The 23,262-nt window shown below is 46.0% G+C and overlaps 1 protein-coding gene across 3 annotated transcripts in view; it reads left to right on the plus strand.

The window, feature by feature from the left end:
- The window catches only part of CDH24 (cadherin 24), a 145,868-nt gene that overhangs the window by 108,337 nt on the left and 14,269 nt on the right, over nucleotides 1–23,262 (plus strand). For all 3 annotated transcript variants that reach the window (XM_063913555.1, XM_063913556.1, XM_063913554.1), the window contains 3 exons: nucleotides 873–1,060; nucleotides 4,842–5,095; nucleotides 14,675–14,811. In XM_063913555.1, coding sequence (XP_063769625.1) covers nucleotides 873–1,060; nucleotides 4,842–5,095; nucleotides 14,675–14,811 — 579 coding nt within the window. The remainder of the gene's footprint in view (nucleotides 1–872; nucleotides 1,061–4,841; nucleotides 5,096–14,674; nucleotides 14,812–23,262) is intronic.

Raw genomic sequence — 23,262 nt, forward strand, 5'->3', positions numbered from 1 at the left:
GCCTCCCCTAGGGCTCTGTGCCCTGTCTCGGTCAATAGACTAACTTTGAAGAATGCAGTCCTAATTATTCACAATGGGGATTGCGGTATGGATCAGATCAACAAGATCCAAAAGCTTTGACTTTTCTTCAGATAGCATTACAGCTCTATGGAAAGAGCTATTGGAGTACAAAGAGGGATATCTTCAGATCCCTCCTCTGAAGCAACTGGATGTCAGACTTTATCTGGGTAGTCTCTACAAACATACAAAGAGCACTTGTTTTACAAATGTTGCACATGGAAATGTATAATTTCATTAGTAATAAAAATATTCTATAGCTATATAGAAGAAGCTCAACTAATAAATAGACCTTGTTTCTGTTTTTGTAGCCAAATCCAGAAGGTAGGCATTTTAGGTTTTCCTTTCAGATGGCCTGATGTTTGTGGATTGTCCTGAAATCCCGTGATAAGGACATTCATGGGGATTTTGTGGTGCTACATTGCCACACACTGTGGAGGCAAGTGTTTCCACAAAGCGTTTCAGAATAATTTGGATTTTTCTTTTAAACATGCCCACCAGATATGTGACCACACCTGCACTGTACCAAGGACACAGCTCTTATATTGCTGCTAAGACCTCAGAAGTTGGAATATAAGCAGGGATCATAAGGCATGTGTTAAATTACTTGTACACTTGTCCACCTTTGTCTGCAAATGACCACCCGACTAAGATACACTTACATTTAAGTGGATGCAATTTGGTACAAAGGAGTAGTAAAGGAATCCATATATGTTACCCCTACAGATTTCTCTAACCCGATCACAAAATATGGTACAAGATAGTACTGTATATTACATGTATCTGTAGATTTACTTCACTTTGTTTTGTTACAGGCTTGTACCAATTCACTGTTTTAGAGGACACTGTTCCTGGCTCTCTAATTGGCCGTCTGCGAGCACATGACCCAGACATTGGTGAAAATGCAGTGATGTCATACAGTATCTTGGATGGTGATGCTGGGGACACCTTTAGTGTGACGTCAGACTCTGCGGGACAGGACGGCATTCTCAGAGTACAGAAGGTACAATGAGCAACACATATGTAGAGATTTATAAATATAGGCCAGACCTAATTGTGGAAGATGGCAGGATGTACTAATACTAAAATGCTTTCATGAGAATTGCAGCAAAAGGTTTGCTGCAATTCTCATATGTACTCAGTTCCAAAAAGCATAACTTTCCAGAGCATACAAGATAGTAGATGGTGTCCTATAGAAGCCTATGGGCTTCTTTACGCACAAGTCCCCCCCATCCCCCATGTGGCTCGTGCATGAGCTGTCCGAAGGTCGTTCATGCACAATATGATATCATAAACCCAGCAGTTCTCACAACCCAAGGGACAGCTCTCAGAAGAGCTGTCCCTTGTGGCAGATGGCAGGATGTATTAACACTAAAATGCTACCAAACATCTGAAAACTGCCTTTTCTGAGGTCTGCCGCAGTCCCCATATGTATCAAGTTCCAGAAAGCATAACCTTTCATAGTTTGTACCGGGTAGTAGATGGTGTTGCCTATAGAAGCCTATGGGCTACTTTTTACACAAGTCCTTCTCCACTAATCCCCACAGTTTGTGCATAAGCCCTGTAGTCCTCACCATTGGCAGTCTCAGGAATTGCAGGCATCTTACTCATATCTTCAGGAAGGGCTGCAGCAGAACAGAGCTCAGGGGTAACTGATGGTATTACCAGTAGTATAGGAGTATGGTTTGGATAAGTAAGTAATAGGCACTTTGTGTAGCATTTAAGTATTTAACTGATATATCTAAAGTAAAGTGTGAAGCAGAGGGCCAAGTTCTCCAAAGATTTTCCAAAAGCTAGTTTTCTTCCAGAGATGCTGTTGTCCTACATGCAGAAGTTACAGTACTGTACAACATTGAACACTGAGTGGCAGTACAGATCATAGAGCTGACTTTCAAATGGAAGATGGACGTAGAAATACAGTATCAGGTCCCACATATCTGCACTAGCTAGCTACTCCTGGGAGTTATTGCAGGGGAGTATTAAGAGAGGAAGGGGCCTGTGTGCTGCCTCCTTTCCTCACCCCTCCTCTTCAGCCGGATGCCGGTAGTTAAGCACTAGTAGACTCTAGCTCTGTTTTAGAGTCTACTGCACATTGCGGAGTGGCCATTTTCCCAGCGTTTTCCTACTGCGCAAAATACATGATTTTGCAGAACTATGCATTGCACGTTTGATTATGGCTAGTTGGTGGGGAAGGTTCAACATAGTTACATTGTTCATTGGAAACAGATACAGATTCTCATGGTTGACACATATAAACTTGTCAGTAGCCATGTAAGTTGTGGGTGTCAGCTGCTGTTGCTGATGACGGTGGTAGCCAGAACTATGTAGCTGCTTGTGTTTGGATTTCGATTGGCCGCCTGAATCTGATCACTGCTTTATGCCTTGATCGTGCATAGGGCGTATGGTTTTGTGGCAGTATTTAAAAAGAAAATTGTTACTTTCTTTGACACATTGTTTAAATCAAACCTATTAGTGACAAACCTATTAGTGACAAACCTATTAGTGAATGCTTTTTGGCTATCATACAAATGTAAAAAAAAATATTGTGCTAATGACGTGGATGTATGTAGGGCCTTGCTTATACCTGGCACATATGCTACTGGTGCATGGCTGGATTCATCTTTCCATGAGTGTACCTCAGGATATGGGCTTAAGGACCTGATTCGGAGATGGACGCAGGAGAGATCAGTGTTGCGTCTTTGGTATCAGCGGATCTGTGAAGTTGTGTTAATGTACAAGGATTCTCTGATCCTCTGCCTGCTTCCACATCATTGGATCACCATCATGGCCATCATGCGGTCCAGCGGACATCTGCTGAGGCCAGTGACGCTGCGTCCACTGGCACGCCCCTACAACGCCGGCAACATGCCTGTATTTGTGACACTCCTCCTTGTCTCTGCCCCCAAATGTCCACAGCTTGTCAATCAGGCTGCGGCTCCCCCACACTACAACTGGTGCCACAGCAGCATCACAGCACAGGCGCACTGCAGACGCAGTAATAAAGACATGCTGTAAATATGCTATTGTTACGTATGGCTTGTTAGAGCTTCATTGTTGGCCTCATTGCAGCCAGCTCAGCATCAGCACCATAATCTGGTTGCCAGACCTCCCTTAGCTGCTCACAGGAATTACATATTGTACATATTACATATTATTGATTCATTGTTTTCTAAATTGTTATTTTTCCTGTGTTAAGGAATCTTATTTTTCCCCGTCATTTATCAACTATATTCACAATCTCTCATTTACTCTTATTTCCATTTGCCAGTAGCACAATTGTATCCAAATATTTATGTGACTATCTATCAACGGTTATTCTACTATTTTTGACCCCGCATGTGAACTAATGCCATGACTATGGCTTATTTCTCCCTTCCACACACTGTGCATCATGGTATCCGGATGAAAGATCGACAATGTCTATCTTGGACGACAGTTAATAAGTCAACACTATATGGTCAACATACATTAGGTGCACAGGTACAAATGTTGACATGGAAATGGTTGTGTTTTTTCAAACATTTTTAGGGTGGTGGGTTAGGGGCAGGCTGTCAGAGGGGACGGTTAGGGTTCAGGCACCAAGGCGGACAGTTAGAGCTAGGTTACGGAAGGAGCAGTTAGGGTTTGGTACCAGGGGATGGTCAGAGTCAGATTTGGGCTAGAAATTGTGTCTACCATTTCCATGTTGAACTTTTGAACCCTTTTTACCTGTCGACCTTAAGCACTGTCGACCTTTCATCTGTCTACTTTATACCTGTCAACCTTTTGTACCTGTGGACCTAAAGTATGTTGATCATATTGTGTAGACCTGTTGACTATTGACTGTGTTGATTTTTTAATCCAGAGTCATGCATAATGTACTGCTCTTGCTTTCCCATAGATTTGCTCTATGTTTTGCACCTCTTTTACAGATATAATGCATTATACGTATTGATCCTCCGTTCCTAGACTATAGGGGAATGTAATAGGTTGCAAGCTTGTGAAAATCAAGTTTTTCAGGTGATTTTTGGGTGAAATTGTATTCGCCATATCATGTAATAGACTGCAGGTATATCTTAACTCGCCAGAATCTTGACCCTCACATTTTCACTAGTGATGAGCGGATTCGGTTTTACTCGGTTTTACTTGGTTCTCAAAACCGAATCACTAATTTTCACCACTACATAACCCACCCTCCAGATGTTTCTGTTAAACATAAAAGTACTGTAATATTGTGCAATATAGCTGGCGTTACCCCATAATAACTCACTAAATAATAGAGGGACGATATCTCACTCTGCTCTGTATGATTCAAAATAGATAATGCATTTAAAAAAGCATGGGGTTCCCCTCTAAACGTAACCAGCATGAGTGTTTGTGGCTTTTTATGTCACCGCACATCGCTGAACAGTTCACCTGCAGCCTATTACATTTGGCGTATTTTCCACTGAAATTCGCCAAAAACGTTCTGGGCTCCAATTACTTTATTGACACTGGAAACCCACACTGTATGCGTACAGCAGTATATCATGTATTGCGTCTACCTTCCCCATTCTGTAAGTCTCATTGTACTGCACCCCTCAGAAATCATGTTGTACCGCTCTCTATTCCAGGTATTGCATAATTTCTACCTCCATTTCATCCTGAACTAGCCTAGCATTGCCCATTACTTCCGGTGTGTCCTGCGGCCTCACTACCATTCTGCACTTTCAGCCCTGTTCAGGCAGAACCTTCTTTTTCAGCTTCCTGCCCATTGTCATCTACAATAACCAATTGATCTGCTTTTCCCACTTCCTTGTTTTTAGCCTCTGGATTTTGAGTCCCGCCGCTCTTTCACATTTCGTGTTGAAGTAATGAACACTGTGATTGATCCTCAATATATTCGCCGTGGACCTTTTAAGGATGTCACAACAGTGAGGGTGACAGTTGGGGATGTGAATGAACCCCCCTTATTCTCCAAGAACCCCTATACCTTAAGTGTGCTGGAAAACCAACCTCCAGGCACCTATGTGGGTGTGGTTCAGGCCTGGGATCCTGACTTACAGAGCAACACTGTCAGGTAACTGACTCCAGAGCTTCCAGTGTATTAATAACACCTTATCCATTAACAAGATATTTTATATATACATATATATATATATATATATATATACATTATATATATATATATACATATATAGTTTCTCGATGTGGGTGCAATAAATAGCACTTGTTTAATTGGAGGACTCCACAGTGTTTCCCTCCCTGTTCCCCCCCCCCCTCCCCCCCTTGCAGTCATTCCCCCTGATGAATTTCGTCCGGAGACACCATCTTTCGGGTAATAACTTCAGGAAGATGACACATAGGCAAACATTGGCTGGCACTACCTTTCCAAATATATCACCTAAAAGATGGTGCTACAGACAGAATATGTTAAAAGGCACCCACTGCGCTATACATAGTTCCTGTCCTGAGGTGCCAAGTGCACTGCTCATCCTGCACCTGTCTGATGGATGCAGGCATAGGTAACCCACCTTATGGCATGTGGGGTGACAATGTGAGTGATATGTGAGATGACATGTAATGGTGATCTGAATGCATATATTGATGCGAAACTTGTGAGCTTGCTACATGTAAACAGTATGTGTGAGTGATATGTGAGTTATATGATTGGCATAATTAAATGGGCAGATGAGGAAACTGATGAGCGGGTCCAATTTATTTGTTTCGTTACACCTGGTCATATTTGTTAGCACCTCCACCGTTCCCCCATTAATACAGAGCTCCAGCACCTCAATCTCCACTATGTCATGGCTGTATAAAAGAAATACATGTATTCTACTATTCACTGCAATTAGTACTGAGTTTCTTTATGCCAACAATTAAATAAGCAAAAAGAAATTGTAAAGATGATTAAACATTTGTACAATTTGCAGCCATGTACCCATGTACAAACAACACCTGCTACCAAGTAAGAAGATTGCCAGTAGAATGAGATGACGGGGAAGGTGGCACACACTGACATGTGAACAGGCACATTTCCATCATAGGGGGTGATTCAGACCTGATCGTAGCTGTGCTAAATTTAGCACATCTACGATCAGCTTCCCTGACATGTCAGGCCCTACCACTTTCCCCCCTCCCTACAGAAGTACAAAAGCATCGCAGGCTTTTGTACTTCAGCAGTAGCTCCCTACCAGATACGCGTTGCTGCGGCTGCGTGTGACGTCACACAGCCGCTGCGGCCCGCCCCCCCCCAACGGTCCGGGCACGCCTGCGTTGCCTGGACCGGGCCCCCTAAACGGCGGCCATACGCCACTGGCCCACTCCCTCCCATCCAGCGACCGCATCTGCCTGTCAATCAGGGAGAGGCAATCACTAGCCTAAGACAGCCGTCAGCTGTCTGGCATGCGCCGGCGCACTGCGACACCGGCGTATGCACAGTTCAGACCCGATCGCTGCTGTGGGACCTGGATGACCTCCATAGTATCAAGCAACATTCTCTCAATGACATATGCAATTTCCATGAACACAGTACATAACAGTATGGGCTGGAGAACCATACAGGAGCGTTTTATATATATGTATATATGTGTATATATATATATATATATATATATATATATATATAAAATCCTTTGTACGGGCGGCACTCAGAGACTGTCATAGATCAAATAGGTGAACAAGGCCCCGCAGGGCAAACTTTAATTGTGACATTTTGGGGTACAATCCCCTTCCTCAGACCTGGGTCTGAGGAAGGGGATTGTACCCCGAAACGTCACAATTAAAGTTTGCCCTGCGGGGCCTTGTTCACCTATTTGATCTATGACAGTCTCTGAGTGCCGCCCGTACAAAGGATTATATCAGCAGATACCACTCTGAGGGGAAGGCACCTGAGCAAGCCATATGTAAGTCCGGAGTGCCGGGGTCCTATTTTCACTATAAACCTGTTACCCTGAAAATTTTAAAAGCAGCAAGATATAAAATATAAGTAATTGCTGATAATATCATAGATACAGAGGGATGATTCTGAGTTGGGAGTAAAGCAACAAAGAGCATGTACCTTTACACCTTGGGGGTGATTCAGATGTGGTTCGATTGAGCAAGTAAGCAGCAGCAATGCTCAGATATCTTAATGCAGCAGGAGGCATCTGCTATAAGTAGACGCCTGCTGCATGAATGAGTGATCCAGTGCTGCGCCCGAGGATGCAGCATCAGATCACTTGCTACACCATCGGCAGGCTGAGTGAACCCTGAGGTCACGCAGACTGGCTGCCACAGTTCCAGCCCTGAGGCCAGGAAATCTATGACGGAAGACAAAGACCCTGGCCATGGCACTCCGACATGCCTCCGTTTTGTGAAAAGCCAGCTGTCGCTTACCCCTCCCTGCCTCCAAATGGTTGCAGACTGTCAATCACTTGATATCTGCAGCTGTATTGCATCCGGAGTACGGGTCCATTGCACGCGCAAAGTACAGAACATCGGTACTTTGTGTCCTATGTGCCACTGTGTCAGGACCTGAATCAGGCCCCTTGGTGAAACAATGTTGCACTGCTGATGGTCCAAATTTAAAATGTGCAGAGAAATTAAAGCTGGGTACACACTTGAAAGACACTACGTTCTAGCAACAATCTGATACTATACAATGATATACACCGTGCACAATATGCCGTACCATGACACGATGGAGGTCATTCCGAGTTGATCGAACATAGCAACTTTTTGCTGCCCGTGCGATCAACTAGACGCCACCTATGAGGGAGTGTATGTTTGCATAGCAGGGCTGCGATCACTTGTGCAGCCCTGCTATGCAAAAAAAGTTTTGTGTAGAACAAGACCAGGGTAAGAGTTACTTACCCTGTGTGATCAATCCAGCGTTGCAGGTCCCGGAATTGACGTCAGACATCCGCCCTCCAAACGCCTGGACACGCCTGCGTTTGGATCTCCTTGCCCAGAAAACAGTGTGTTGACTTGACGCCCGGTTCCGCCTTCCTCCAGTTAATCTTCTTGCGGTCGCTGCTGTGACCGCTTTCTTTGTTACCGGTGTTGCTGGGCAACAACGCGCCTGCGCAGTTCCGTCCCGATCACACGGCTGCGAAGAAGCGCAGCGTGCGATCGGGTCAGAATGACCCCCGATATTTCTTGTGCAGGGTACGCTACTGCACCACATCGTACAGCACATCAGATGGGATGATGCAATAAATGATGTGTGTAAATGACAGATTGGAGTATACACTACATGATGGCCCTGCAGCATGGTACCCAGCGTTAGATGTGAGAGTGGCGTGTCCGAACTCTAATCTAAATTGCAGTGAAGAAATAAAACTGCCCAGCATCTGTGGGTTACATGCAAAATGTGCCTATGGTCTACACATTACATAGCTGGCCAGCCAGAGCCGGCCCTAACCAATATGATGCCCTAGGCAAGATTTTGGCTGGTGCCCCCTAGCACCACCGCTGGTTCTGCCTCTGACCTTGCACCTCTTTCCCAGCACCATCACCCCTCACCCATAGCAGTCCTTGTACCCCCTATATTTTAAATAGGAACAGTTCGCACATTTGACGCACAGCCCAAAAAGGGGCATCTTCTTACTGGGAAGGGGCATGGCCACACAATAGTAACCCCAATTCCAATTACGCCACACAGTACTGCAACTTTATTCTCATTTTATCTTGCGATAGTGTCCATAATTCATATTACATCCCACAGTAGTATCACTTTACCTTATAAACGTTACTCCTCACAGTAGAGCCCCCTTATTCACATTACATCACACTGAATTGCTCCTTATTCACATTACACCAAACCTTATTGCTCTTTATTCACATTAGACGACACAGTAGTGCCCTTTCTATTTGCAACGCCACATAGTAGAGCACCTTATACACATAATGCCACACATTAGTAATGCATTTATACACAATACCACACAGTAATGCCCCTTACACATATGAGACACATTAATGTCCTTATAAACACAATGCACCTTACACATTATGACAACCTTTATTAATGCCCTTTTACACATAATGTCCCTTACACATATGCCGCACATTATTAATGCCCTTATACACATAATGACACACATAGTGCCCCCAACACATTTGCTGCACATTATTAGTGCCCCATACACATAATGACACACATACAGTAGTACCCTGTTACACATATGCCGCACATTATTAATGCCCTTATACACATAATGACACAGATAGTGGCCCTTTACACGTATGTTGCACATTATTAATGCATTTTTACATGACACACATAATGCTCCTTACACATATTCTGAACACTACTGCACAACCAACCCACTCACATGCACACAGCACTCACACTTCCACTAACACTGTGACCTCTGCCTTTGCTTGGATACAGATGTGTCCTCACAAATCTTGCATCAATGCTAACGTCGGGCACTTTTTTTTAAAATAAAAATGCATCTTATTTGCATTGCTATGTGGCTAGGATGCACAAGCAGCTTCTGCTGATTAAACTGATATGCAGCATGCCAATATACTGTGTGAGACTGGCTGTATCTGCATATTAAATGCTACACACAGAATATAGGCATGCCGCACATCATTTTAATCAGCAGAAGCTGATGATGCCCCATGGCATATCAAATGCCCTAGGCAATTGCCTAGTTTGCCTATGCCTATGGCCGGCTCTGTGGCCAGCAATGGTTCTCCCGAACTCCCCCTGGAAGTGGCCAGTGTGCATGTGCGGTCTGCGCTGACCACTCAGGCGCAGACCCTGTCTGTGCTGCATCATACATTCTGGTGATAGGATCGCATATTGCAGTGCAATCCTGGCCGGTAAGATCCTGCCCAGATCAGATTCAATATGTGATCCATGATAAATGGGACCCTAATCACTTAAGCAGTAATCTTCTTACAGTGCAAGCAGAGACTGTATTCTGGACAATACAGAATGACTGTTGGGAGAAGACATTACAGGGGCAATACTTTACTGATGCAATTTTTCTTTAAAAAATCAAAATATACATATAAATAAAAATAAGGACAAACAACAGTTGCAATCAGGTTGTAGTTATCTTTGCAGAACGTCACCATAATTTTGGAACAACATTAACAAATTAAATTAGTAATCATTTTATTTATATAGCGCTTTTTTTTCCAGCCGTTTTACAAGCATCAAAGTAAAGAGGTAATACGTTTACGGAAAACAAACCGAAAAACAGTGACCTTTGGATCTTATTCAGGTTTGTTAGCAAACCAAAAAGTTAGCAATTGGACAAAACCATGGGGGTCATTCCGAGTTGATCGCTCGCTAGCAACTTTTTGCAGCGCTGCGATCAGATAGTCGCTGCCTATGGGGGAGTGTATTTTAGCTTTGCAAGTGTGCCAATGCTTTTGCAGTTGATGGCACAAAACAGTTTTTTGCAGTTTCTGAGTAGCTCTGGACTTTCTCAGCCGCTGCGATCACTTCAGTCTTTTTGGTCCCGGAATTGACGTCAGACACCCGCCCTGCAAACGCTTGGACACGCCTGCGTTTTTCCAAACACTCCCAGAAAACGGTCAGTTGACACCCACAAACGCCCTCTTTCTGTCAGTCACCTTGCGATCGGCTGTGCGAATGGATTCTTCGTTAAATCTATCGCCCGGCACGATCCTCTTTGTACCCGTACGACGCACCTGTGCATTTGCGATGCATACGCATGCGCAGTTTTCCCGAGATTTAACCTGATCGCAGCGCTAGCAAAAAATTGCTACCGAGCAATCAACTCGGAATGACCCCCAATATGTTCTGTGGGTATAACGTGCAGAGAGAGTTAGATTTGGGTGGGGTGTGTTCAAACTGAAATCTAAATTGCAGTGTAGAAGTTAAGCAGTCAGTATTTACTCTGCACAGATACAATACAACCCACCCAAATCTAACTCTCTCTGCACATGTTACATCTGCCCCCACCTGTAGTGCAACCAGGGGCGTAGCCAGAAATTTGTGGGCTCCATAGCAATATTGTAAAGGGGCCCCTGTCCCAATGCTTCTAGATAGACACCTCTCTGCAGCAGTTGTTCATTGTATGCCCCATAATAGTGCCCTTGTTTACTTACCAAACTATAGTAGTGCCTTAGATAATGTTATCCCCCGTAGAACTACCCTTATTTATTTTATAGACCATAGTATGTCACATTGTATGACTGCCAGTACACATTTTGTAATACAGTACCCCTAATTCATATTACTATATACAGTGTCCCCAGTTCATATTATGCCACACTATGGTGCCTCCACTTCATTTTGTGCCATATTTCAGTGCCCCAGTTCATATTACTACATGTAACAGTATAACATACTTGCCTACCTGACCCTCTCCATGAGGGAGAAAATGCTCTGTTCCTGGACTTTCCTGGTAATGTATGATTGCCATCACCTGTGGTGAAACACCTTTCTTATCAACTAACTAGCTCACCACAGGTGATGGCAATCATACATTACCAGGAAAAGTCCAGGAATAGAGCATTTTCTCCCTCATGGAGAGGGTCAGGTAGGCAAGTATGCATTATAATGCCCTCCAGTTCATTTTATAACACAGTAAAATGAGCAGGTCCAGGGATGTAACTAGATACATACCTCCCAACATGACCCTCTCCAGGAGGGACAGAATGCTCTGCTTCTGGACTTCCCTCTTAATGTATGATTGCCATCACCTGTGCTGAAACACCTTTCTTATCCATTAACCTGTACAACACTGGTGCCGGCAATCATACATTAAGAGAAAGTCCAGGCGCAGAGCATTGTGTCCCTCCTGGAGTGGGTCATGTTGGGAGGGGTGTAGTACGGCTGACCGGCGGTCTCCTGACCGCCGGTCAGCTTACCGACGCCGGGATCCCGGCAGCATACCGACGCCGGGATCCCGGCGGGCAGGAGCGAGTGCAGCAAGCCCCTTGCGGGCTCGGTGGCGACATTCCCACTCTATGGGTGTCGTGGACACCCACGAGTGGAAATAGTCCCTGTTGGTCGGCATGCCGACCATCGGGACAGTGACCCGTCGGGATGGTGGAGGAGGTCATGTGACTGTCGGTCAGCTGACCGGTGGTCACATGAATACCACCCGTTGGGAGGTATGCTAGATATATTGTAGGACGAAAGGCAAAAGTTTATAAGGACCCCTATGTACCACCAAATGGTTGAAAATGTATACAATACATGTAACTTTGATAGGGAAGATGGACCCCTCTCAGCTATGGGCCCCATAGCAGCTGCACTCTCTGCACCTATGGTAGCTACGCCCTTGAGATGCAACATGGTTTTTCCCAATTGCTATCTTTTTTTGTTTGCTAACAAACCTGAATAATCCCCTTTGTGAACATAATGAACTTAATGCAGGGTTTGTGCAGTCATTTTGGGTAATAAATTCCACAGGTTATATAACCCACCCATGAAAGGTACCAGGTGAGCAGCCATTTTGGGCGCACTAAATAGGTTACCCTGGGAGGAATAGGCAATGCCTAGAAGAAAATTGGGATGCTGCCGTGTACTAAAGCTATAAGCAGAACACCTACATAACCAGCAGTTCCAAGCCATCTTGTTAACAAAATACATATTGTTATCAAAACAATGCAGCTCTACATTTTTCTTTATTTTTGTTGAGTAATAAATCAAGATCTCTTTTAATTCGTTATGATTTAGTAAGTCAGTGCTTCCCAACTCCAGGCCTCAGGGACCCCTAACAGTTCAAGTTTTACAGATCTCCTAGTGGGTGCACAGGTGTATTCATTACTAGTTGACAAATTTTTAAAGATTCACTGGTGGTGCTAATCAGCGGCAGCTGCTGCCCCTGGACCAAAGACTGCAGGGGTCAGCCGGCCAGCACATATAAACATGCATGTCAAGTTGTATGTAATATATGTGCTGGCTTCCTGACCTGGGGATCAGCAGCACGCACGGGGCAGAGGCACACAGTGCTCAGCCTGTCTGTCTGCAATAAGCCCGCCCCCAGACTCCTGTGAAACCAGTCAATGGGAATCTGGGGGCGGGCTTATACATAAAACTTGACATGCCTTATATATGATGACCGGTTCCCTCCTTCAGGCTTTGGTGCTAATTAGTAATTATGTCACTTGTAATACAGAGGATAGATGTAAAACATGTGCTGTTAGAGGTCCCTGAGGAGTTGGGAAACACTGTAGCTAAGGGGTCTATTTACTAAGCCTTGGATGGAGATAAAGTTGCTGGAGATAAAGTACCAGCCAATCGCCTTCTAACTGTCATTTTTCAAACCTAGCCTGTGGCATGGCAGTTAGGAGATGATTGGCTGGTACTTTATCTCCAGCAACTTTATCTCCATCCAAGGCTTAGTAAATAGACCCCTAAGTGTTATCTGATATTCGAATATTGGGCTTAAATACATCACTGCACTGCCGTAAATAGTGCCATACACAAAGTACTTATTTACATGCTTTAAAACACTGTTATCTAATTGACTTACACTATTAACCCTAGCTTTCCAATGTTCAAAGGATGATAGGCTGCAGGACTTCCAATTTTGGGAAACTGTTTTGCAAGCTATAGATAAAAGATCTATACGTGCCAGCTCCATTGGGTTTCATAAAAGTGAACTTCTACCAGTAGTGTTGAAATTTGGGGCATACAGAAGCAGATGACTACTGTCTTCTGTGACAGTATATGCATTGCAGAGGGCCTGAGACCTGCCTTCTGTAGTCCATACAGAGGGGCAGATGTATTAAGCCTGGAGAAGTGACAGAGCAGTGATAAGTGCAAGGTCATACAGCAGCAGCCAATCAGCTCCAATATGTAAATTTACAATTAAGAGCTGATTGGCTGGTGCCCCAGAGTCTACTAAATTCTGTGAAGAATCATGTGAGCCTGTATGAGCAATTAATCAAGACCTTATATGCCATGTCAGTGTTCTGTATTAGTATAGTAGTATTTTACATAGGGTGGAAATGAGTTGTTAGCTATTAATATACCCAATATACCTGAATGAAAGTCAGTTTTGTGAAATCAGCAGTTTAGGAATATCAGAAGGGACTTGTTCCCTGGGATTTTGAAACTCAGAGAAAGACTTCAAAACATTTCCTATAATTTGTTCATGCTAACAATGCCATATCTGTTTGAGATCTGAAACCTCTTTAACTTATTAGAAGGGTGTCAGATCTTGTGATTGCAAGCCAGAAGCATGATAATAGTGTGAGAGGATTCTGATGGCAGAGTGTTACATTTATTCAACATCTTATATCTATAAATAAGTTGACAAGTCTGTCGTCCATCAGGGGTAGTGACTGTCAGTCCGCCATTGTCTCTGAGCCTATGTAATGTGTTTTAAATAAAGCTGTCTTGACATCAATGCCATTTCTAGACTGTGTAATGTGTAAAAGGGTGGTTCCCTATTGTGCTGTATAGATCTATGTAATTTTTTGTGTGGCAAACGTCAAGTTTATATCTGGGCCTTTCTTTGTTATGTTTATGATTTGAGGCCTCCTCTCAGCAGTGTTTAGTTGATTTTCCTGGACCATGATAAAATGCATTTACTTATTGCATGTCTTTTTTTCCTTCTATGTGGATTTAATGTTTACAAAATGAACAGTATCAACCACTAACCTAGGTAACATTTAATAACATTTTTGTTTTAACCGATCTCTATTTAACAATATATTATCTTCCTACTAGTTACTCTATTGAGCCATTCTCTGACCCTGAAGCTTTCTTCTCAATACACCCAGAGGATGGGATTCTCAGAACGAGCATTTCCTTGGACCGTGAGAGCAAGAAAGAGCACAGTATTACTGTATCAGCTAGTGAGACCGGTGAGATGGATCATCAGTGTGTGATAGGGAGATCACTTACTCTGTATGGATATGGGAACTATAGTGTGGGAGTAAAATGTAATAGTGGCAAGTGGCAACGCATACTACAGTTCAGTCATTGAGCAAGGTAATGCACACACTGGGGCAAATTAGAATGATCTGATTTGGTAACCAGAGCACAATGGGATGGAATTATTGGCTAACCATATTTATAAACACATTTATTAAGTAACCCTGATGGTATTTTGATGAGACTGACTGGATGTTATAGTTATTTATTTTTCTCTGACGTCCTAGTGGATGCTGGGAACTCCGTAAGGACCATGGGGAATAGCGGGCTCCGAAGGAGGCTGGGCACTCTAGAAAGATTTATGACTACCTGGTGTGCACTGGCTCCTCCCACTATGACCCTCCTCCAAGCCTCAGTTAGATCTTGTGCCCGGCCGAGGTTGGATGCACACTAGGGGCTCTCCTGAGCCTCTAGAAAGAAAGTATAGAATTAGGTTTTTTATTTTCAGTGAGACCTGCTGGCAACAGGCTCACTGCAGCGAGGGACTAAGGGGAGAAGAAGCGAACTCGCCTGCTTGCAGCCGGATTGGGCTTCTTAGGCTACTGGACACCATTAGCTCCAGAGGGATCAACCGCAGGCCCAGTCCTTGGTGTTCGGTCCCGGAGCCGCGCCGCCGTCACCCTTACAAAGCCAGAAGCAAGAAGAGGTCCGGAAAATCGGCGGCAGAAGACATCAGTCTTCACCAAGGTAGCGCACAGCACTGCAGCTGTGCGCCATTGCTCCTCATGCACACTTCACACTCCGGTCACTGAGGGTGCAGGGCGCTTGGGGGGGGCGCCCTGAGCAGCAATAAAAACACCTTGGCTGGCAAAAATACCACAATATATAGCCCCAGAGGCTATATATGTGGTAAATACCCCTGCCAGAATCCAGAAAAAAGCGGGAGAATAGGCCGCGGAAAAGTGGCGGAGCTATCTCCCTCAGACACACTGGCGCCATTTTCTCTTCACAGTGCAACTGGAAGAAAGCTCCCCAGGCTCTCCCCTGTAGTTTTCAGGCTCAAAGGGTTAAAAAGAGAGGGGGGGCACTAAATTTTGGCGCAATATTGTATATACAAGCAGCTATGGGGGAAAATTCACTCAGTTATAGTGTTAATCCCCACATTATATGGCGCTCTGGTGTGTGCTGGCATACTCTCTCTCTGTCTCCCCAAAGGGCTTTGTGGGTCCTGTCCTCAGTCAGAGCATTCCCTGTGTGTGTGCGGTGTGTCGGTACAGCTGTGTCGACATGTTTGAGGAGGAGGCTTATATAGTGACGGAGCAGATGCTGATAAATGTGATGTCGCCCCCTGTGGGGCCGACACCAGAGTGGATGGTTAGGTAAAAATAAGAATTTACTTACCGATAATTCTATTTCTCGTAGTCCGTAGTGGATGCTGGGGACTCCGTCAGGACCATGGGGAATAGCGGCTCCGCAGGAGACAGGGCACAAAAGTAAAAGCTTTAGGATCAGGTGGTGTGCACTGGCTCCTCCCCCTATGACCCCCCTCCAAGCCTCAGTTAGGATACTGTGCCCGGACGAGCGTACACAATAAGGAAGGATTTTGAATCCCGGGTAAGACTCCTACCAGTCACACCAATCACACTGTACAACCTGTGATCTGAACCCAGTTAACAGCATGATAACAGCGGAGCCTCTGAAAAGATGGCTCACAACAATAATAACCCGATTTTTGTAACAATAACTATGTACAAGTATTGCAGACAATCCGCACTTGGGATGGGCGCCCAGCATCCACTACGGACTACGAGAAATAGATTTATCGGTAAGTAAAATCTTATTTTCTCTGACGTCCTAGTGGATGCTGGGGACTCCGTCAGGACCATGGGGATTATACCAAAGCTCCCAAACGGGCGGGAGAGTGCGGATGACTCTGCAGCACCGAATGAGAGAACTCCAGGTCCTCTTTAGCCAGGGTATCAAATTTGTAGAATTTTACAAACGTGTTCTCCCCCGACCACGTAGCTGCTCGGCAGAGTTGTAATGCCGAGACCCCTCGGGCAGCCGCCCAGGATGAGCCCACCTTCCTTGTGGAATGGGCCTTGACAGATTTAGGCTGTGGCAGGCCTGCCACAGAATGTGCAAGTTGAAATGTGCTACAAATCCAACGAGCAATCGTCTGCTTAGAAGCAAGAGCACCCAGTTTGTTGGGTGCATACAGGATAACAGCGAGTCAGTTTTCCTGACTCCAGCCGTCCTGGAAACCTATATTTTCAGGGCCCTGACAACATCTAGCAACTTGGAGTCCTCCAAGTCCCTAGTAGCCGCAGGTACCACAATAAGCTGGTTCAGGTGAAACGCTGACACCACCTTAGGAAGAAACTGGGGACGAGTCCGCAGTTCTGCCCTGTCCGAATGGACAATCAGATATGGCTTTTGTGAGACAAAGCCGCCAATTCTGACACTCGCCTGGCCGAGGCCAGGGCCAACAGCATGGTCACTTTCCATGTGAGATATTTCAAATCCACAGATTTGAGCGGTTTAAAATGTGATTTGAGGAATCCCAGAACTACGTTGAGATCCCACAGTGCCACTGGAGGCACAAAAAGGGGGTTGTATATGCAATACTCCCTTGACAAACTTCTGGACTTCAGGAACTGAAGCCAATTCTTTCTGGAAGAAAATTTACAGGGCCGAAATTTGAACCTTAATGGACCCCAATTTGAGGCCCATAGACACTCCTGTTTGCAGGAAATGCAGGAATCGACCGAGTTGAAATTTCTTCGTGGGGCCTTCCTGGCCTCACACCACGCAACATATTTTCGCCACATGTGGTGATAATGTTTTGCGGTCACCTCCTTCCTGGCTTTGACCAGGGTAGGAATGACCTCTTCCGGAATGCCTTTTTCCCTTAGGATCTGGCGTTCCACCGCCATGCCGTCAAACGCAGCCGCGGTAAGTCTTGGAACAGACCTGGTACTTGCTGAAGCAAGTCCCTTCTTAGCGGCAGAGGCCATGAGTCCTCTGTGAGCATTTCTTGAAGTTCCGGGTGCCACGTCCTTCTTGGCCAATCCGGAGCCACGAGTATAGTTCTTACTCCTCTACGTCTTATAATTCTCAGTACCTTGGTTATGAGAAGCAGAGGAGGGAACACATACACCGACTGGTACACCCACAGTGTTACCAGAACGTCCACAGATATTGCTTGAGGGTCTCTTGACCTGGCGCAATACCTGTCCAGTTTTTTGTTCAGGCGGGACGCCATCATGTCCACCTTTGGTCTTTCCCAACGGTTCACAATCATGTGGAATACTTCCCGATGAAGTCCCCACTCTCCCGGGTGGAGGTCGTGCCTGCTGAGGAAGTCTGCTTCCCAGTTGTCCACTCCCGGAATGAACACTGCTGACAGTGCTATCACATGATTTTTCGCCCAGCGAAGAATCCTTGCAGTTTCTGCCATTGCCCTCCTGCTTCTTGTGCCGCCCTGTCTGTTTACGTGGGCGACTGCCGTGATGTTGTCCCACTGGATCAATACCGGCTGACCTTGAAGCAGAGGTCTTGCTAAGCTTAGAACATTGTAAATTGCCCTTAGCTCCAGTATATTTATGTGGAGAGAAGTCTCCAGACTTGATCACACTCCCTGGAAATTTTTTCCCTGTGTGACTGTTCCCCAGCCTCTCAGGCTGGCATCCGTGGTCACCAGGACCCAGTCCTGAATGTCGAGTCTGCGGCCCTTTAGTAGATGAGCACTCTGCAGCCACCGCAGAAGAAACACCCTTGTCCTTGGAGACAGGGTTATCCGCTGATGCATCTGAAGATGCGATCCGGACCATTTTTCCAGCAGATCCCACTGAACAGTTCTTGCGTGAAATCTACCGAATGGAATCGCTTCGTAAGAAGCCACCATTTTTCCCAGGACCCTTGTGCAATGATGCACTGACACTTTTCCTGGTTTTAGGAGGTTCCTGACTAGCTCGGATAACTCCCTGGCTTTCTTCTCCGGGAGAAACACCTTTTTCTGGACTGTGTCCAGAATCATCCCTAGGAACAGCAGACGTGTCGTCGGAAACAGCTGCAGTTTTGGAATATTTAGAATCCACCCGTGCTGTCGTAGAACTACTTGAGATAGTGCTACTCCGACCTCCAACTGTTCTCTGGACCTTGCCCCTATCAGGAGATCGTCCATTTTCTTTGAAGAAGAATCATCATTTCGGCCATTACCTTGGTAAGGACCCGGGGTGCCGTGGACAATCCAACCGGCAGCGTCTGAAACTGATAGTGACAGTTCTGTACCACGAACCTGAGGTACCCTTGGTGAGAAGGGCAAATTGGGACATGGAGGTAAGCATCCCTGATGTCCCGGGACACCATATAGTCCCCTTCTTCCTGGTTCGCTATCACTGCTCTGAGTGACTCCATCTTGATTTGAACCTTTGTATGTAAGTGTTCAACTATTTCAGATTTAGAATAGGTCTCACCGAGCCGTCTGGCTTCAGTACCACAATATAGTGTGGAATAATACCCCTTTCCTTGTTGTAGGAGGGGTACTTTGATTATCACCTGCTGGGAATACAGCTTGTGAATTGTTTCCACTACTGCCTCCCTGTCGGAGGGAGACGTTGGTAAAGCAGACTTCAGGAACCTGCGAGGGGGAGACGTCTCGAATTTCCAATCTGTACCCCTGGGATACTACTTGTAGGATCCAGGGGTCCACTTGCGAGTGAGCCCACTGCGTGCTGAAACTCTTGAGACGACCCCCCCCCACCGCACCTGAGTCCGCTTGTACGGCCCCAGCGTCATGCTGAGGACTTGGCAGAAGCGGTGGAGGGCTTCTGTTTCTGGGAATGGGCTGCCTGCTGCAGTCTTCTTCCCTTTCCTCTATCCCATGGCAGATATGACTGGCCTTTTGCCCGCTTGCCCTTATGGGGACGAAAGGACTGAGGCTGAAAAGACGTTGTCTTTTTCTCCTTTATACGGCAATACTTCCATGTGCCGTTTGGAATCTGCATCACCTGACCACTGTCGTGTCCATAAACAACTTCTGGCAGATATGGACATCGCACTTACTCTTGATGCCAGAGTGCAAATATCCCTCTGTGCATCTCGCATATATAGAAATGCATCCTTTAAATGCTCTATGGTCAATAAAATACTGTCCCTGTCAAGGGTATCAATATTTTCAGTCAGGGAATCCGACCAAGCCACCCCAGCGCTGCACATCCAGGCTGAGGCGATCGCTGGTCGCAGTATAACACCAGTATGTGTGTATATACTTTTTAGGATATTTTCCAGCCTCCTATCAGCTGGCTCCTTGAGGGCGGCCCTATCTGGAGACGGTACCGCCACTTGTTTTGATAAGCGTGTGAGCGCCTTATCCACCCTAAGGTGTGTTTCCTTCTGGCGGGAAAGGGTATACCGCCAATAATTTTCTATCGGGGGAAACCCACGCATCATCACACACTTCATTTAATTTATCTGATTCAGGAAAAACTACAGGTAGTTTTTTCACACTCCACATAATACCCTTTTTTGTGGTACTTGTAGTATCAGAAATATGTAACACCTCCTTCATTGCCCTTAACAAGTAACGTGTGGCCCTAAAGGAAAATACGTTTGTTTCTTCACCGTCGACACTGGAGTCAGTGTCCGTGTCTGTGTCTGTGTCGACCGACTGAGGTAAAAGGACGTTTTAACGCCCCTGACGGTGTTTGAGACGCCTGGACAGGTACTAATTGGTTTGCCGGCCGTCTCATGTCGTCAACCGACCTTGCAGCGTGTTGACATTATCACGTAATTCCTTAAATAAGCCATCCATTCCGGTGTCGACTCCCTAGAGAGTGACATCACCATTACAGGCAATTGCTCCGCCTCCTCACCAACATCGTCCTCATACATGTCGACACACACGTACCGACACACAGCACACACACAGGGAATGCTCTGATAGAGGACAGGACCCCACTAGCCCTTTGGGGAGACAGAGGGAGAGTTTGCCAGCACACACCAAAAACGCTATAATTATACAGGGACAACCTTTATATAAGTGTTTTTCCCTTATAGCATTTTAATATATATAGTCATATCGCCAAATAAGTGCCCCCCCTCTCTGTTTTAACCCTGTTTCTGTAGTGCAGTGCAGGGGAGAGCCTGGGAGCCTTCCCACCAGCATTTCTGTGAGGGAAAATGGCGCTGTGTGCTGAGGAGAATAGGCCCCGCCCCCTTTTCGGCGGGCTTCTTCTCCCGTTTTTCTGAGACCTGGCAGGGGTTAAATACATCCATATAGCCCCCAGGGGCTATATGTGATGTATTTTTAGCCAGAATAAGGTACTATCATTGCTGCCCAGGGCGCCCCCCCCCAGCGCCCTGCACCCTCAGTGACCGCTGCTATGAAGTGTGCTGACAACAATGGCGCACAGCTGCAGTGCTGTGCGCTACCTTATGAAGACTGAAAAGTCTTCTGCCGCCGGTTTCTGGACCTCTTCACTTTTCGGCATCTGCAAGGGGGTCGGCGGCGCGGCTCCGGGACGAACCCCAGGGTGAGACCTGTGTTCCGACTCCCTCTGGAGCTAATGGTGTCCAGTAGCCTAAGAAGCCAATCCATCCTGCACGCAGGTGAGTTCACTTCTCTCCCCTAAGTCCCTCGATGCAGTGAGCCTGTTGCCAGCAGGACTCACTGAAAATAAAAAACTTAACAAAACTTTTACTCTAAGCAGCTCTTTAGGAGAGCCACCTAGATTGCACCCTTCTCGGCCGGGCACAAAAATCTAACTGAGGCTTGGAGGGGGGTCATAGGGGGAGGAGCCAGTGCACACCACCTGATCCTAAAGCTTTTACTTTTGTGCCCTGTCTCCTGCGGAGCCGCTATTCCCCATGGTCCTGACGGAGTCCCCAGCATCCACTAGGACGTCAGAGAAAGGTATTAACCGACAGTGTCAACTCCTTACATAAAAGGGTGGATGACGTAACAGCTGTGGGACAGCCGGCTTCTCAGCCCGTGCCTGCCCAGGCGTCTCAAAGGCCATCAGGGGCTCAAAAACGCCCGCTCATTCAGATGGCAGACACAGATGTCGACACGGAGTCTGACTCCAGTGTCGACAAGGTTGAGACATATACACAATCCACTAGGAACATCCGTGACTTGATCCCGGCAATAAAAAATGTGTTACACATTTCTGACATTAACCTCTAAAAATGGGTTTTTATGTTTGGGGAGAAAAAGCAGGCAGTGTTTTGTTCCCCCATCAGATGAATGAATGAAGTGTGTGAAAAGCGTGGGTTCCCCCTGATAAGAAACTGGTAATTTCTAAAAAGTTACTGATGGCGTACCTTTTCCCGCCAGAGGATAAGTTATGCTGGGAGATATCCCCTAGGGTGGATAAGGCGCTCACACGGTTGTCAAAATAGGTTTGGCACTGCCGTTTTAGGAACGGCCACTTTGAAGGTACCTGTTGATAAAAAGCAGGAGGCTATCCTGAAGTCTGTATTTACACACTCAGGTACTAGACTGAAACCTGCAGAGCGTGCTGCTGCAGCGTGGTCGGTGACCCTGTCAAACATACTAGTTTGCTAACATGAGAACATATTAAAGACGTCGTCTTATATATGAGGGATGCACAGAGGGATATTTTGCCGGCTGGCATCCAAAATGAATGTGATGTCCATTCTGTCAGGAGGGTATTAGAGACCTGTCACTGGACAGGTGATGCTGACCTTAAAAGGCGCATAGAGATTCTGCCTTATAAGGGTGAGGAATTATTTGGGGATGGTCTCTGGGACCTCGTATCCGCAGCAACAGCTGGGAAGAAATATTTTTACCTCAATTTTCCTCACAGACTAAGAAAGCACTGTATTATCAGGTACAGTCCTTTCGGCTTCAGAAAAGCAAGCGGGTCAAAGGCGCTTCCTTAGTTCCTTTCTGTACAGAGACAAGGGAAGAGGGAAAAAGCTGCACCAGTCAGCCTGTTCCCAGAATCATAATTCTTCTCTCGCTTCCTCTGAGTCCACAGCATGACGCGGGGGCTCCACAGGTGTAGCCAGGTACGGTGGGGGGCCGTCTCAAAAATTTCAGCGATCAGTGGGCTCGCTCACAGGTGGATCCCTGTTTCATTCAAGTAGTATTTCAGGGGTACAAGCTGGAATTCGATATGTCTTCCCCCCGCCGTTTCCTCAAATATGCCTTGCCGACAACTCCCTCAGGCAGGGAGGCTGTGCTAGAGGCAATTAATAAGCTGTATTCCCAGCAGGTAATACTTAAGGTGCCCCTACTCCAACAAGAACGGGGTTACTATTCCACACGGTTTGGGGTACCGAAACCGCATGGTTCGGTGTGACCCTTTTTTATATTTAAAATCCTTGAACACATACATAAAAAATTCAAGTTCAAGATGGAATCGCTCAGGGCGGTTATTGCAAGCCTGGACGAGGGGGATTACATGGTATCC

This window comes from Pseudophryne corroboree, chromosome 1, assembly GCF_028390025.1.
Source record: "Pseudophryne corroboree isolate aPseCor3 chromosome 1, aPseCor3.hap2, whole genome shotgun sequence".
In the NCBI taxonomy this organism is placed as follows: domain Eukaryota; kingdom Metazoa; phylum Chordata; class Amphibia; order Anura; family Myobatrachidae; genus Pseudophryne; species Pseudophryne corroboree.